Source organism: Oncorhynchus gorbuscha, unplaced genomic scaffold, assembly GCF_021184085.1.
Source record: "Oncorhynchus gorbuscha isolate QuinsamMale2020 ecotype Even-year unplaced genomic scaffold, OgorEven_v1.0 Un_scaffold_1486, whole genome shotgun sequence".
In the NCBI taxonomy this organism is placed as follows: domain Eukaryota; kingdom Metazoa; phylum Chordata; class Actinopteri; order Salmoniformes; family Salmonidae; genus Oncorhynchus; species Oncorhynchus gorbuscha.
In genome coordinates this window covers 35,001-55,152 of record NW_025746251.1, presented here as the reverse complement: position 1 = coordinate 55,152, position 20,152 = coordinate 35,001, and the positions used below count along the sequence as shown (strand labels likewise).

Sequence of the window (20,152 nt, the reverse complement as noted above, 5' to 3'; positions counted from 1 at the left end):
TTGGGACATGATGATAGGACATGTATTGCTTTGTGATGAATGTCTTCAATGGTGCAGAATGGATAAGAATGAAGGAATGTAAGATAAAGGTGCCTCATGTACATGTAATAAACTACAGAAGGGTCATCGTGATACAGGAAGCATGATGAATAAACTACAGAAAGGTCATCGTGATATAGGAAGCTGGGTAATAAACTACAGAAGGGTCATGATGATACAGGAAGCTGTGTAGTAAACTACAGAAGGGACATCGATGATACAGGAAGCTGTGTCCTCATCGTGATCGTGATACAGGAAGCTGTGTAATAAACTACAGAAGGGTCATGTGATACAGGAAGCTGTGTAATAAACTACAGAAGGGTCATCATGGGACATGACAGGAAGCTCCTGTAATAAACTGACAGAAGGGTCATCGTGGGATACAGGAAGCTGTGTAATAAACTACAGAAGGGTCATCGTGATACAGGAAGCTGTGTAATAAACTACAGAAGGGTCATCATGATGATACAGGAAGCTGTGTAATAAACTACAGAAGGGTCATCGTGATACAGGAAGCTATGTAATAAACTAACAGAAGGGTCATCATGATGATACAGGAAGCTGATGTAATAAACAACAGAAGGGTCATTGGATACAGACAGCTGATGATAAACTACAGGAAGGGTCCTCATACAGGAAGCTATGATAATAAACTACAGAAGGGTCATCGTGGGACAGGAAGCTGTGTAATAAACTACAGAAGGGTCATCGTGATACAGGAAGCTATGTAATAAACAACAGAAGGGTCATCGTGATACAGGAAGCTGTGTAATAAACTACAGAAGGGTCATTACTCGTGATACAGGAAGCTGTGTAATAAACTACAGAAGGGTCATCGTGATACAGGAAGCTGTGTAATAAACTACAGAAGGGTCATCGTGATACAGGAAGCTGTGTAATAAACTACAGAAGGGTCATCGTGATACAGGAAGCTGTGTAATAAACTACAGAAGGGTCATCGTGATACAGGAAGCTGTGTAGTAAACTACAGAAGGGTCATCGTGATACAGGAAGCTGTGTAATAAACTACAGAAAGGTCATCGTGATACAGGAAGCTGTGTAATAAACTACAGAAGGGTCATCGTGATACAGGAAGCTGTGTAATAAACTACAGAAGGGTCATCGTGATACAGGAAGCTGTGTAATAAACTACAGAAGGGTCATCGTGATACAGGAAGCTGTGTAATAAACTACAGAAGGGTCATCGTGATACAGGAAGCTGTGTAGTAAACTACAGAAGGGTCATTGTGATACAGGAAGCCGTGTAATAAACTACAGAAGGGTCATCGTGATACAGGAAGCTGTGCAATAAACTACAGAAGGATCATCGTGATACAGGAAGTTAAGTAGATAAGTGACACTGAAAGTTAATTTGTTAAATGACAAAGACACAGTTGGTGTTTTAAAATAAGCTTTTGATAATTTTGTTGCTGGAATAGATATAATGAGTATTAAAACATGTTTTTTAAGCTTTAAAGGTTTATTCTTCTGTAAGGAACTTTTGAGAATTTGTGGAATATTTTTTTTATTTAAGATGTCTATTTTTGTTATAGCTATCTGATGCTTCTCAGGTCTTTGTTTAATGAAATCATTTCTCATGGATAAATAACGGGGGTGTGTCCCCGTGAGCCAACCATAACCACACTGCTGCTTTAGACTTGTTGAAATAGAATTGGCTCGTCTCAAAAGTGTGCAGTAATAAAAACGAATGTGGCGCCGGGGGTCAAAACTGAAGGAAAAACCTGTATTGATTGTATATACGGGACATTATTTTGTATAGACGTGTCCAGTATAGAATGCTGTTGCCAGTCGTGTGATTAACTCAATTATTGCTTATTGTCTACATGTTTACATTGGAGTAAACTCTACGCTGTTCTATCATTTTCCTGTGGTTTTTATTTAGTCATGTACCATTATTGATGTGGTTTGTGACACATTAGTTCCTAGTTGATTGAGAGATGACCGTTAGTCTATGATCTAGTACTGGTAGATCTAGTACTGGTAGATCTAGTACTGGTAGATCTAGTACTGCTAGTCTAAGATCTAGTACTGCTAGTCTAAGATCTAGTACAGCTAGTCTACGATCTAGTACTGAGATCTAGTACTGGTAGATCTAGTACTGCTAGTCTATGATCTAGTACTGGTAGATCTAGTACTGGTAGATCTAGTACTGGTAGATCTAGTACTGCTAGTCTAAGATCTAGTACTGCTAGTCTAAGATCTAGTACAGCTAGTCTACGATCTAGTACTGGTAGATCTAGTACTGGTAGATCTAGTACTGCTAGTATATGATCTAGTACTGGTAGATCTACACTGCTATCTACGATCTAGTACTACTAGTCTAAGATCTAGTACTGGTAGATCTAGTACTGGTAGATCTAGTACTACTAGTCTAAGATCTAGTACTGTCATATAGTAGAAGAGAATCCCAATCACTTGGTTGCATGCCAAGGCGTGACTGCTAAGGAACTACTAGTAAATACCATAGAATTGCAACTAACAGACCTCTGATGATACATTACTAACAGACCTCTCCCTCCTGGACAGACATGATGATACATTACTAACAGACCTCTCTCTCTCCTGGACAGACATGATGATACATTACTAACAGACCTCTCCCTCTCTCCTGGACAGACATGATGATACATTACTAACAGATGACAGACATGATGATTGTTTTGACAGACAATACATTACAACAGACTACAGACATGATGATACATTACTAAAGATGCCATGGGATTTTGACACAAAGACAAACAAAAGTAACTATGGGATGTAAGTGAGTCTTACTTGGTTTCCTGTTTGTGTGCTCAGTTGTAATCATTACCATCACCGACAGCAACCTTCTCATACTTGCCGTGAGTCATCATCACAAATGTGTACTTTTTACCAGAGGAAGCTCCCTAGAAAAGAGTTCCATATTGCAGTGAAAACAATATTATATCTATAATTTGTAGACATGATGATATCAAATGCAGACATGATGATTACATTACTCTCTCTCTCCTGGACCAATTATATTCAAAAGTTACACACACCTTTGTGTTGACAGCTGTTTGTTTTGAATATAATCCACCAATTGAATAACAGACCTCATACAGGGCATTCAGGAAGTATTCATTTATAAAATTTTGGTATATACATTACAGCCTTTTTCTAAAATGGATTCAATTGCCCCCTTATATAGACAGGTGTGTACCTTTACAAATCATGTCCAATCGGTTTAATTTACCACAGACATGGACTTACCAATCAAGTTGCAGAAACATCTCAAGGATGATCAATGGAAACAGGATGCACATGAGCTTCATTTCGAGTCTCATTGCAAAGGGTCTGAATACTTATGTAAATAAGGTATTTCTTTTTTTTTTTTTAATACATTTGCAAATCATAAGGCTGTAACGTAACAACATTTAGAAACATCTAACGGCTCGGAATACTTTCCGAATGCACGGTATTATATATTATTATATTATTATTATTATTATTATTATTATTATTATTATTATATTATATAGTTTAATGAATGAATGGATTTGTTAATTGGATTTAAGTCTACACTACCTTTCCATTACTAACAGACCTCCTCTCCAGACATCCTGGACAGACATGATGATACATTACTAACAGAGCTCCCCCAGACGGGGAAGAGTCTCCTAGATTCTCCCAGAGGTTCTTCTTGCTCAGAACATCACCGGCCTTCACCTCCTGGCAGAACAAACACACATGAACCATTAGAGAAGATACACACATCAACACGTTAATACCCTTCTGTCTCTCTTGTGCTTTACGATGTTATTAACACAAATATATAGACCAACAAAAATATGAACACGAACAGATAGCGGAAATAAATCTTATTCAAGCTACTGCAGATAATATTGTGTCGTGAATGTAGATACAGAGGCTTCTGTACCAATCAGGAGAGAGAGGTGGGGTTTGATTATTACACTGCGATACTAACATCCCCCCAACAGGGGGCAGCGTTCCATAGAAACAGTAGAATCACCAGACAGGACACATCCTGGGAAATACAATATGACAATATGTGTCTGACTTGACATTGATAAAGTAGACCTACATATGAGACTGATGATAAAGACATGTAATATATTCACATATATGTTAGATATGACTGATGATAAAGACATGTAATATATTCACATATATGTTAGATATGACTGATGATAAAGACATAGGGGTGTAATATATTCACATATAGATATGACTGTGATAAAGACATAGGGGTGGTAGATATGACTGATGATAAAGACATAGGGGTGGTAATATATTCACATATATGTTAGATATGACTGATGATAAAGACATGTAATATATTCACATATATGTTAGATATGACTGATGATAAAGACATGTAATATATTCACATATATGTTAGATATGACTGATGATAAAGACATGTAATATATTCACATATATGTTAGATATGACTGATGATAAAGACATAGGGGTGGTAATATATTCACATATATGTTAGATATGACTGATGATAAAGACATAGGGGTGGTAATATATTCACATATATGTTAGATATGACTGATGATAAAGACATAGGGGTGTAATATATTCACATATATGTTAGATATGACTGATGATAAAGACATGTAATATATTCACATATATGTTAGATATGACTGATGATAAAGACATGTAATATATTCACATATATGTTAGATATGACTGATGATAAAGACATAATATATCACATATATGTTAGATATGACTGATGATAAAGACATAATATATTCACATATATGTTAGATATGACTGATGATAAAGACATAATATATTCACATATATGTTAGATATGACTGATGATAAAGACATAGGGGTGGTAATATATTCACATATATGTTAGATATGACTGATGATAAAGACATAGTAATATATTCACATATATGTTAGATATGACTGATGATAAAGACATGTAATATATTCACATATATGTTAGATATGACTGATGATAAAGACATAGTAATATATTCATATATGTTAGATATGACTGATGATAAAGACATAGGGGTAATATATTCACATATATGTTAGATATGACTGATGATAAAGACATAGGGGTGGTAATATATTCACATATATGTTAGATATGACTGATGATAAAGACATAGGGGACTGATGTAATATATTCACATATATGTTAGATATGACTGATGATAAAGACATGTAATATATTCACATATATGTTAGATATGACTGATGATAAAGACATGTAATATATTCACATATATGTTAGATATGACTGATGATAAAGACATGTAATATATTCACATATATGTTAGATATGACTGATGATAAAGACATAGGGGTGGTAATATATTCACATATATGTTAGATATGACTGATGATAAAGACATGTAATATATTCACATATATGTTAGATATGACTGATGATAAAGACATAGGGGTGGTAATATATTCACATATATGTTAGATATGACTGATGATAAAGACATATATGTAAAAGACATATATTCACATATATGTTAGATATGACTGATGATAAAGACATGTAATATATTCACATATATGTTAGATATGACTGATGATAAAGACATGTAATATATTCACATATATGTTAGATATGACTGATGATAAAGACATAGGGGTAATATATTCACATATATGTTAGATATGACTGATGATAAAGACATAGGGGTGGACATAATATATTCACATATATGTTAGATATGACTGATGATAAAGACATAGGGATAATATATTCACATATATGTTAGATATGACTGATGATAAAGACATGTAATATATTCACATATATGTTAGATATGACTGATGATAAAGACATGTAATATATTCACATATATGTTAGATATGACTGATGATAAAGACATGTAATATATTCACATATATGTTAGATATGACTGATGATAAAGACATAGGGGTGACATGTAATATATTCACATATATGTTAGATATGACTGATGATAAAGACATGTAATATATTCACATATATGTTAGATATGACTGATGATAAAGACATGTAATATATTCACATATATGTTAGATATGACTGATGATAAAGACATAGGGGTGGTAATATATTCACATATATGTTAGATATGACTGATGATAAAGACATGTAATATATTCACATATATGTTAGATATGACTGATGATAAAGACATGTAATATATTCACATATATGTTAGATATGACTGATGATAAAGACATGTAATATATTCACATATATGTTAGATATGACTGATGATAAAGACATGTAATATATTCACATATATGTTAGATATGACTGATGATAAAGACATAGGGGTAATAATATATTCACATATATGTTAGATATGACTGATGATAAAGACATAGGGGTGGTAATATATTCACATATATGTTAGATATGACTGATGATAAAGACATGTAATATATTCACATATATGTTAGATATGACTGATGATAAAGACATGTAATATATTCACATATATGTTAGATATGACTGATGATAAAGACATGTAATATATTCACATATATGTTAGATATGACTGATGATAAAGACATGTAATATTCACATATATTCACATATATGTTAGATATGACTGATGATAAAGACATGTAATATATTCACATATATGTTAGATATGACTGATGATAAAGACATGTAATATATTCACATATATGTTAGATATGACTGATGATAAAGACATAGGGGTGGTAATATATTCACATATATGTTAGATATGACTGATGATAAAGACATGTAATATATTCACATATATGTTAGATATGACTGATGATAAAGACATGTAATATATTCACATATATGTTAGATATGACTGATGAAAAGACATATATTTCACATATATGTTAGATATGACTGATGATAAAGACATGTAATATATTCACATATATGTTAGATATGACTGATGATAAAGACATGTAATATATTCACATATATGTTAGATATGACTGATGATAAAGACATAGGGGTGGTAATATATTCACATATATGTTAGATATGACTGATAAAGACATAAAGACATAGGATATGACTGTGATAAAGACATAATATATTCACATATATGTTAGATATGACTGATGATAAAGACATGTAATATATTCACATATATGTTAGATATGACTGATGATAAAGACATGTAATATATTCACATATATGTTAGATATGACTGATGATAAAGACATGATAAAGACATGTAATATATTCACATATATGTTAGATATGACTGATGATAAAGACATAGGGGTGTAATATATTCACATATATGTTAGATATGACTGATGACATAAATATTCACATATATGTTAGATATGACTGATGATAAAGACATAGGGGTGGTAATATATTCACATATATGTTAGATATGACTGATGATAAAGACATAATATATTCACATATATGTTAGATATGACTGATGATAATATATTCACATATATGTTAGATATGACTGATGATAAAGACATAGGGGTGTAATATATTCACATATATGTTAGATATGACTGATGATAAAGACATGTAATATATTCACATATATGTTAGATATGACTGATGATAAAGACATGTAATATATTCACATATATGTTAGATATGACTGATGATAAAGACATGTAATATATTCACATATATGTTAGATATGACTGATGATAAAGACATGGGGTAATATATTCACATATATGTTAGATATGACTGATGATAAAGACATGTAATATATTCACATATATGTTAGATATGACTGATGATAAAGACATGTAATATATTCACATATATGTTAGATATGACTGATGATAAAGACATAGGGGTGGTAATATATTCACATATATGTTAGATATGACTGATGATAAAGACATGTAATATATTCACATATATGTTAGATATGACTGATGATAAAGACATATGTAAATATATTCACATATATGTTAGATATGACTGATGATAAAGACATGTAATATATTCACATATATGTTAGATATGATAAAAAGACATGTAATATATTCACATATATGTTAGATATGACTGATGATAAAGACATAGGATATGACTGATAAAGACATAATATATTCACATATATGTTAGATATGACTGATGATAAAGACATAGGGGTAATATATTCACATATATGTTAGATATGACTGATGATAAAGACATAGGGGTAATATATTCACATATATGTTAGATATGACTGATGATAAAGACATAGGGGTAATATATTCACATATATGTTAGATATGACTGATGATAAAGACATGTAATATATTCACATATATGTTAGATATGACTGATGATAAAGACATAATATATTCACATATATGTTAGATATGACTGATGATAATATATTCACATATATGTTAGATATGACTGATGATAAAGACATGTAATATATTCACATATATGTTAGATATGACTGATGATAAAGACATGTAATATATTCACATATATGTTAGATATGACTGATGATAAAGACATAGGGGTGGTAATATATTCACATATATGTTAGATATGACTGATGATAAAGACATGTAATATATTCACATATATGTTAGATATGACTGATGATAAAGACATAGGGGTAATATATTCACATATATGTTAGATAATATATTCACATATATGTTAGATATGACTGATGATAAAGACATGTAATATATTTCACATATATGTTAGATATGACTGATGATAAAGACATGTAATATATTCACATATATGTTAGATATGACTGATGATAAAGACATGGGGTAATATATTCACATATATGTTAGATATGACTGATGATAAAGACATGTAATATATTCACATATATGTTAGATATGACTGATGATAAAGACATGTAATATATTCACATATATGTTAGATATGACTGATGATAAAGACATAGGGGTGGTAATATATTCACATATATGTTAGATATGACTGATGATAAAGACATGTAATATATTCACATATATGTTAGATATGACTGATGATAAAGACATGTAATATATTCACATATATGTTAGATATGACTAATGATAAAGACATAGGGGTAATATATTCACATATATGTTAGATATGACTGATGATAAAGACATAGATATGATGTAATATATTCACATATATGTTAGATATGACTGATGATAAAGACATAGTAATATATTCACATATATGTTAGATATGACTGATGATAAAGACATAATATATTCACATATATGTTAGATATGACTGATGATAAAGACATAGGGGTGGTAATATATTCACATATATGTTAGATATGACTGATGATAAAGACATGTAATATATTCACATATATGTTAGATATGACTGATGATAAAGACATGTAATATATTCACATATATGTTAGATATGACTGATGATAAAGACATGTAATATATTCACATATATGTTAGATATGACTGATGATAAAGACATAGGGGTAATATATTCACATATATGTTAGATATGACTGATGATAAAGACATAGGGGTGGTAATATATTCACATATATGTTAGATATGACTGATGATAAAGACATATATGTTAGATATGACTGATGATAAAGACATGTAATATATTCACATATATGTTAGATATGACTGATGATAAAGACATGTAATATATTCACATATATGTTAGATATGACTGATGATAAAGACATAGTAATATATTCACATATATGTTAGATATGACTGATGATAAAGACATGTAATATATTCACATATATGTTAGATATGACTGATGATAAAGACATAGGGGTGGTAATATATTCACATATATGTTAGATATGACTGATGATAAAGACATGTAATATATTCACATATATGTTAGATATGACTGATGATAAAGACATAGGATATGACTGATGATAAATATATTCACATATATGTTAGATATGACTGATGATAAAGACATAGGGGTGGTAATATATTCACATATATGTTAGATATGATGATAAAGACATAATATATTCACATATATGTTAGATATGACTGATGATAAAGACATGTAATATATTCACATATATGTTAGATATGACTGATGATAAAGACATAGGGGTAATATATTCACATATATGTTAGATATGACTGATGATAAAGACATGTAATATATTCACATATATGTTAGATATGACTGATGATAAAGACAATATATTCACATATATGTTAGATATGACTGATGATAAAGAATATATTCACATATATGTTAGATATGACTGATGATAAAGACATATAATATATTCACATATATATATGTTAGATATGACTGATGATAAAGACATAGGGGTGGTAATATATTCACATATATGTTAGATATGACTGATGATAAAGACATAGGGGTGGTAATATATTCACATATATGTTAGATATGACTGATGATAAAGACATGTAATATATTCACATATATGTTAGATATGACTGATGATAAAGACATAGGGGTGTAATATATTCACATATATGTTAGATATGACTGATGATAAAGACATAGGGGTGTAATATATTCACATATATGTTAGATATGACTGATGATAAAGACATGTAATATATTCACATATATGTTAGATATGACTGATGATAAAGACATAGGGGTGGTAATATATTCACATATATGTTAGATATGACTGATGATAAAGACATGTAATATATTCACATATATGTTAGATATGACTGATGATAAAGACATAGGGGTAATATATTCACATATATGTTAGATATGACTGATGATAAAGACATAGGGGTAATATATTCACATATATGTTAGATATGACTGATGATAAAGACATGTGATAAAGACATAATATATTCACATATATGTTAGATATGACTGATGATAAAGACATGTAATATATTCACATATATGTTAGATATGACTGATGATAAAGACATGTAATATATTCACATATATGTTAGATATGACTGATGATAAAGACATGTGATGATAATATATTCACATATATGTTAGATATGACTGATGATAAAGACATAGGGGTGGTAATATATTCACATATATGTTAGATATGACTGATGATAAAGACATATATGTTAGATATGACTGATGATAAAGACATAATATATTCACATATATGTTAGATATGACTGATGATAAAGACATAGGGGTAATATATTCACATATATGTTAGATATGACTGATGATAAAGACATAATATATTCACATATATGTTAGATATGACTGATGATAAAGACATAGTAATATATTCACATATATGTTAGATATGACTGATGATAAAGACATAGGGGTGGTAATATATTCACATATATGTTAGATATGACTGATGATAAAGACATAGGGGTGGTAATATATTCACATATATGTTAGATATGACTAAAGATAAAGACATATATGTTAGATATGACTGATGATAATATATTCACATATATGTTAGATATGACTGATGATAAAGACATGTAATATATTCACATATATGTTAGATATGACTGATGATAAAGACATAGGGGTAAAGACATAGTAATATATTCACATATATGTTAGATATGACTGATGATAAAGACATATATGTTAGATATGACTGATGATAAAGACATGTAATATATTCACATATATGTTAGATATGACTGATGATAAAGACATGTAATATATTCACATATATGTTAGATATGACTGATGATAAAGACATGTAATATATTCACATATATGTTAGATATGACTGATGATAAAGACATAGGGGTGGTAATATATTCACATATATGTTAGATATGACTGATGATAAAGACATGTAATATATTCACATATATGTTAGATATGACTGATGATAAAGACATAGGGTTAGATATGACTGATGATAATATATTCATTCATATATGTTAGATATGACTGATGATAAAGACATGTAATATATTCACATATATGTTAGATATGACTGATGATAAAGACATAGGGGTAATATATTCACATATATGTTAGATATGACTGATGATAAAGACATAAATATTCACATATATGTTAGATATGACTGATGATAAAGACATGTAATATATTCACATATATGTTAGATATGACTGATGATAAAGACATGTAATATATTCACATATATGTTAGATATGACTGATGATAAAGACATAGGGGTGGTAATATATTCACATATATGTTAGATATGACTGATGATAAAGACATAGTAATATATTCACATATATGTTAGATATGACTGATGATAAAGACATAGGGACTGATGTAATATATTCACATATATGTTAGATATGACTGATGATAAAGACATGTAATATATTCACATATATGTTAGATATGACTGATGATAAAGACATAGGGGTAATATATTCACATATATGTTAGATATGACTGATGATAAAGACATGTAATATATTCACATATATGTTAGATATGACTGATGATAAAGACATAGGGGTGGTATATTCACATATATTTAGATATGACTGATGATAAAGACATATAATATATTCACATATATGTTAGATATGACTGATGATAAAGACATGTAATATATTCACATATATGTTAGATATGACTGATGATAAAGACATGTAATATATTCACATATATGTTAGATATGACTGATGATAAAGACATGTAATATATTCACATATATGTTAGATATGACTGATGATAAAGACATGTAATATATTCACATATATGTTAGATATGACTGATGATAAAGACATGTAATATATATATTCATGATAAAGACATATATATTCACATATATGTTAGATATGACTGATGATAAAGACATGTAATATATTCACATATATGTTAGATATGACTGATGATAAAGACATGTAATATATTCACATATATGTTAGATATGACTGATGATAAAGACATAATATATTCACATATATGTTAGATATGACTGATGATAAAGACATAGGGGTGGTAATATATTCACATATATGTTAGATATGACTACTGATGATAAAGATGATAAAGACATATGACTGATGATAAAGACATAGTAATATATTCACATATATGTTAGATATGACTGATGATAAAGACATATGTTAGATATGACTGATGATAAAGACATAATATATTCACATATATGTTAGATATGACTGATGATAAAGACATGTAATATATTCACATATATGTTAGATATGACTGATGATAAAGACATAGGGGTGTAATATATTCACATATATGTTAGATATGACTGATGATAAAGACATAGGGGTGGTAATATATTCACATATATGTTAGATATGACTGATGATAAAGACATAGGGGTGGTAATATATTCACATATATGTTAGATATGACTGATGATAAAGACATGTAATATATTCACATATATGTTAGATATGACTGATGATAAAGACATGTAATATATTCACATATATGTTAGATATGACTGATGATAAAGACATAGGGGATGATAAAGACATGTAATATATTCACATATATGTTAATATGATTCATAGGGGTGGTAATATATTCATATATGTTAGATATGACTGATGATAAAGACATGTAATATATTCACATATATGTTAGATATGACTGATGATAAAGACATATATTCACATATATGTTAGATATGACTGATGATAAAGACATGTAATATATTCACATATATGTTAGATATGACTGATGATAAAGACATGTAATATATTCACATATATGTTAGATATGACTGATGATAAAGACATGTAATATATTCACATATATGTTAGATATGACTGATGATAAAGACATATGACTGATGATAAAGACATAGTAATATATTCACATATATGTTAGATATGACTGATGATAAAGACATAGGGGTAATATATTCACATATATGTTAGATATGACTGATGATAAAGACATAGGGGTGGTAATATATTCACATATATGTTAGATATGACTGATGATAAAGACATGTAATATATTCACATATATGTTAGATATGACTGATGATAAAGACATAGGGGTGGTAATATATTCACATATATGTTAGATATGACTGATGATAAAGACATGTAATATATTCACATATATGTTAGATATGACTGATGATAAAGACATAGGGGTGACTGTAATATATTCACATATATGTTAGATATGACTGATGATAAAGACATAGGGGTGGTAATATATTCACATATATGTTAGATATGACTGATGATAAAGACATGGGTAATATATTCACATATATGTTAGATATGACTGAATAAAGACATAATATATTCACATATATGTTAGATATGACTGATGATAAAGACATAGGGGTAATATATTCACATATATGTTAGATATGACTGATGATAAAGACATGTAATATATTCACATATATGTTAGATATGACTGATGATAAAGACATGTAATATATTCACATATATGTTAGATATGACTGATGATAAAGACATGTAATATATTCACATATATGTTAGATATGACTGATGATAAAGACATAGGGGTGGTAATATATTCACATATATGTTAGATATGACTGATGATAAAGACATAGGGGTGTAATATATTCACATATATGTTAGATATGACTGATGATAAAGACATAGGGGTGGTAATATATTCACATATATGTTAGATATGACTGATGATAAAGACATGTAATATATTCACATATATGTTAGATATGACTGATGATAAAGACATGTAATATATTCACATATATGTTAGATATGACTGATGATAAAGACATGTAATATATTCACATATATGTTAGATATGACTGATGATAAAGACATGGGGTAATAATATTCACATATATGTTAGATATGACTGATGATAAAGACATAGGGGTGGTAATATATTCACATATATGTTAGATATGACTGATGATAAAGACATGTAATATATTCACATATATGTTAGATATGACTGATGATAAAGACATGTAATATATTCACATATATGTTAGATATGACTGATGATAAAGACATGTAATATATTCACATATATGTTAGATATGACTGATGATAAAGACATAGGGGTGGTAATATATTCACATATATGTTAGATATGACTGATGATAAAGACATAGGGGTGGTAATATATTCACATATATGTTAGATATGACTGATGATAAAGACATGTAATATATTCACATATATGTTAGATATGACTGATGATAAAGACATAGGGACTGATGATAAAGACATGTAATATATTCACATATATGTTAGATATGACTGATGATAAAGACATAGGGGTGGTAATATATTCACATATATGGATGATGTAATATATTCACATATATGTTAGATATGACTGATGATAAAGACATAGTAATATATTCACATATATGTTAGATATGACTGATGATAAAGACATGGGGTAATATATTCACATATATGTTAGATATGACTGATGATAAAGACATAGGGGTAATATATTCACATATATGTTAGATATGACTGATGATAAAGAATAGACATGTAATATATTCACATATATGTTAGATATGACTGATGATAAAGACATGTAATATATTCACATATATGTTAGATATGACTGATGATAAAGACATAGGGGTGGTAATATATTCACATATATGTTAGATATGACTGATGATAAAGACATGTAATATATTCACATATATGTTAGATATGACTGATGATAAAGACATAGTGGTATATATTCACATATATGTTAGATATGACTGATGATAAAGACATAGTAATATATTCACATATATGTTAGATATAAAGACTGATATGACTGATGATAAAGACATGTAATATATTCACATATATGTTAGATATGACTGATGATAAAGACATAGGGGTGGTAATATATTCACATATATGTTAGATATGACTGATGATAAAGACATGTAATATATTCACATATATGTTAGATATGACTGATGATAAAGACATAGTAAATATATTCACATATATGTTAGATATGACTGATGATAAAGACATAGGGGTAATATATTCACATATATGTTAGATATGACTGATGATAAAGACATGTAATATATTCACATATATGTTAGATATGACTGATGATAAAGACATAGGGGTGGTAATATATTCACATATATGTTAGATATGACTGATGATAAAGACATGTAATATATTCACATATATGTTAGATATGACTGATGATAAAGACATGTAATATATTCACATATATGTTAGATATGACTGATGATAAAGACATATATTCACATATATGTTAGATATGACTGATGATAAAGACATGTAATATATTCACATATATGTTAGATATGACTGATGATAAAGACATATATGTTAGATATGACTGATGATAAAGACATAGGGGTGGTAATATATTCACATATATGTTAGATATGACTGATGATAAAGACATGTAATATATTCACATATATGTTAGATATGACTGATGATAAAGACATAGGGGTGGTAATATATTCACATATATGTTAGATATGACTGATGATAAAGACATAGGGGTGGTAATATATTCACATATATGTTAGATATGACTGATGATAAAGACATAGGGGTGGTAATATATTCACATATATGTTAGATATGACTGATGATAAAGACATATATGTTAGATATGACTGATGATAAAGAATATATTCACATATATGTTAGATATGACTGATGATAAAGACATAATATATTCACATATATGGATATGACTGGATAAAGACATGTAATATATTCACATATATGTTAGATATGACTGATGATAAAGACATGTAATATATTCACATATATGTTAGATATGACTGATGATAAAGACATAGGGGTGGTAATATATTCACATATATGTTAGATATGACTGATGATAAAGACATAGTTAGATATGACTGATGATAAAGTAATATATTCACATATATGTTAGATATGACTGATGATAAAGACATAGTAATATATTCACATATATGTTAGATATGACTGATGATAAAGACATGTAATATATTCACATATATGTTAGATATGACTGATGATAAAGACATAGTAATATATTCACATATATGTTAGATATGACTGATGATAAAGACATGTAATATATTCACATATATGTTAGATATGACTGATGATAAAGACATGTAATATATTCACATATATGTTAGATATGACTGATGATAAAGACATAAATATATTCACATATATGTTAGATATGACTGATGATAAAGACATGTAATATATTCACATATATGTTAGATATGACTGATGATAAAGACATGTAATATATTCACATATATGTTAGATATGACTGATGATAAAGACATGTAATATATTCACATATATGTTAGATATGACTGATGATAAAGACATAGGGGTGGTAATATATTCACATATATGTTAGATATGACTGATGATAAAGACATGTAATATATTCACATATATGTTAGATATGACTGATGATAAAGACATAGGGGTGTAATATATTCACATATATGTTAGATATGACTGATGATAAAGACAAGACATAATATATTCACATATATGTTAGATATGACTGATGATAAAGACATGTAATATATTCACATATATGTTAGATATGACTGATGATAAAGACATAGGGGTGGTAATATATTCACATATATGTTAGATATGACTGATGATAAAGACATAGGGGTGGTAATATATTCACATATATGTTAGATATGACTGATGATAAAGACATGTAATATATTCACATATATGTTAGATATGACTGATGATAAAGACATGTAATATATTCACATATATGTTAGATATGACTGATGATAAAGACATGTAATATATTCACATATATGTTAGATATGACTGATGATAAAGACATAGGGGTGGTAATATATTCACATATATGTTAGATATGACTGATGATAAAGACATAATATATTCACATATATGGATATGACTGATGATAAAGACATAGTAATATATTCACATATATGTTAGATATGACTGATGATAAAGACATAGGGGTGGTAATATATTCACATATATGTTAGATATGACTGATGATAAAGACATAGGGGTGGTAATATATTCACATATATGTTAGATATGACTGATGATAAAGACACATGTAATATATTCACATATATGTTAGATATGACTGATGATAAAGACATGTAATATATTCACATATATGTTAGATATGACTGATGATAAAGACATGTAATATATTCACATATATGTTAGATATGACTGATGATAAAGACATGTAATATATTCACATATATGTTAGATATGACTGATGATAAAGACATAGGGGTGGTAATATATTCACATATATGTTAGATATGACTGATGATAAAGACATAGGGGTGACATGTAATATATTCACATATATGTTAGATATGACTGATGATAAAGACATAGGGGTGGTAATATATTCACATATATGTTAGATATGACTGATGATAAAGACATGTAATATATTCACATATATGTTAGATATGACTGATGATAAAGACATGTAAAGATTCATATATGTTAGATATGACTGATGATAAAGATATTAATATATTCACATATATGTTAGATATGACTGATGATAAAGACATAGGGGTGGTAATATATTCACATATATGTTAGATATGACTGATGATAAAGACATAGGGGTGGTAATATATTCACATATATGTTAGATATGACTGATGATAAAGACATAGGGGTGGTAATATATTCACATATATGTTAGATATGACTGATGATAAAGACATGTAATATATTCACATATATGTTAGATATGACTGATGATAAAGACATAGGGGTGGTAATATATTCACATATATGTTAGATATGACTGATGATAAAGACATAGGGACTGGTAATATATTCACATATATGTTAGATATGACTGATGATAAAGACATAGGGGTGGTACATATATGGGATATGACTGATAATATATTCACATATATGTTAGATATGACTGATGATAAAGACATGTAATATATTCACATATATGTTAGATATGACTGATGATAAAGACATGTAATATATTCACATATATGTTAGATATGACTGATGATAAAGACATGTAATATATTCACATATATGTTAGATATGACTGATGATAAAGACATAGGGGTGGTAATATATTCACATATATGTTAGATATGACTGATGATAAAGAGATATGACTGATGATGACATAATATATTCACATATATGTTAGATATGACTGATGATAAAGACATGTAATATATTCACATATATGTTAGATATGACTGATGATAAAGACATGTAATATATTCACATATATGTTAGATATGACTGATGATAAAGACATGTAATATATTCACATATATGTTAGATATGACTGATGATAAAGACATGTAATATATTCACATATATGTTAGATATGACTGATGATAAAGACATGTAATATATTCACATATATGTTAGATATGACTGATGATAAAGACATGTAATATATTCACATATATGTTAGATATGACTGATGATAAAGACATGTAATATATTCACATATATGTTAGATATGACTGATGATAAAGACATAGGGGTGGTAATATATTCACATATATGTTAGATATGACTGATGATAAAGACATAGGGGTGTAATATATTCACATATATGTTAGATATGACTGATGATAAAGACATAGTAATATATTCACATATATGTTAGATATGACTGATGATAAAGACATAGGGGTGGTAATATATTCACATATATGTTAGATATGACTGATGATAAAGACATGTAATATATTCACATATATGTTAGATATGACTGATGATAAAGACATAGGGGTGGTAATATATTCACATATATGTTAGATATGACTGATGATAAAGACATAGGGGTGGTAATATATTCACATATATGTTAGATATGACTGATGATAAAGACATGTAATATATTCACATATATGTTAGATATGACTGATGATAAAGACATGTAATATATTCACATATATGTTAGATATGACTGATGATAAAGACATGTAATATATTCACATATATGTTAGATATGACTGATGATAAAGACATAGGGACTGTAATATATTCACATATATGTTAGATATGACTGATGATAAAGACATATATGTTAGATATGACTGGATAATATATTATTCACATATATGTTAGATATGACTGATGATAAAGACATAGGGGTGTAATATATTCACATATATGTTAGATATGACTGATGATAAAGACATGTAATATATTCACATATATGTTA

The 20,152-nt window shown here is 28.4% G+C and overlaps 1 protein-coding gene across 1 annotated transcript in view; it reads right to left on the bottom strand.

Moving 5' to 3' along the window:
* Positions 1-2,855: 2,855 nt before the first annotated feature.
* The window catches only part of LOC124023039 (non-muscle caldesmon-like), a 50,492-nt gene continuing 33,195 nt past the window's right edge, over positions 2,856-20,152 (bottom strand). Inside the window, exons 9-10 of the mRNA XM_046337631.1 lie at positions 3,670-3,753; positions 2,856-2,948 (exon numbers count right to left, since the gene is read on the bottom strand). Coding sequence (XP_046193587.1) covers positions 2,856-2,948; positions 3,670-3,753 — 177 coding nt within the window. The remainder of the gene's footprint in view (positions 2,949-3,669; positions 3,754-20,152) is intronic.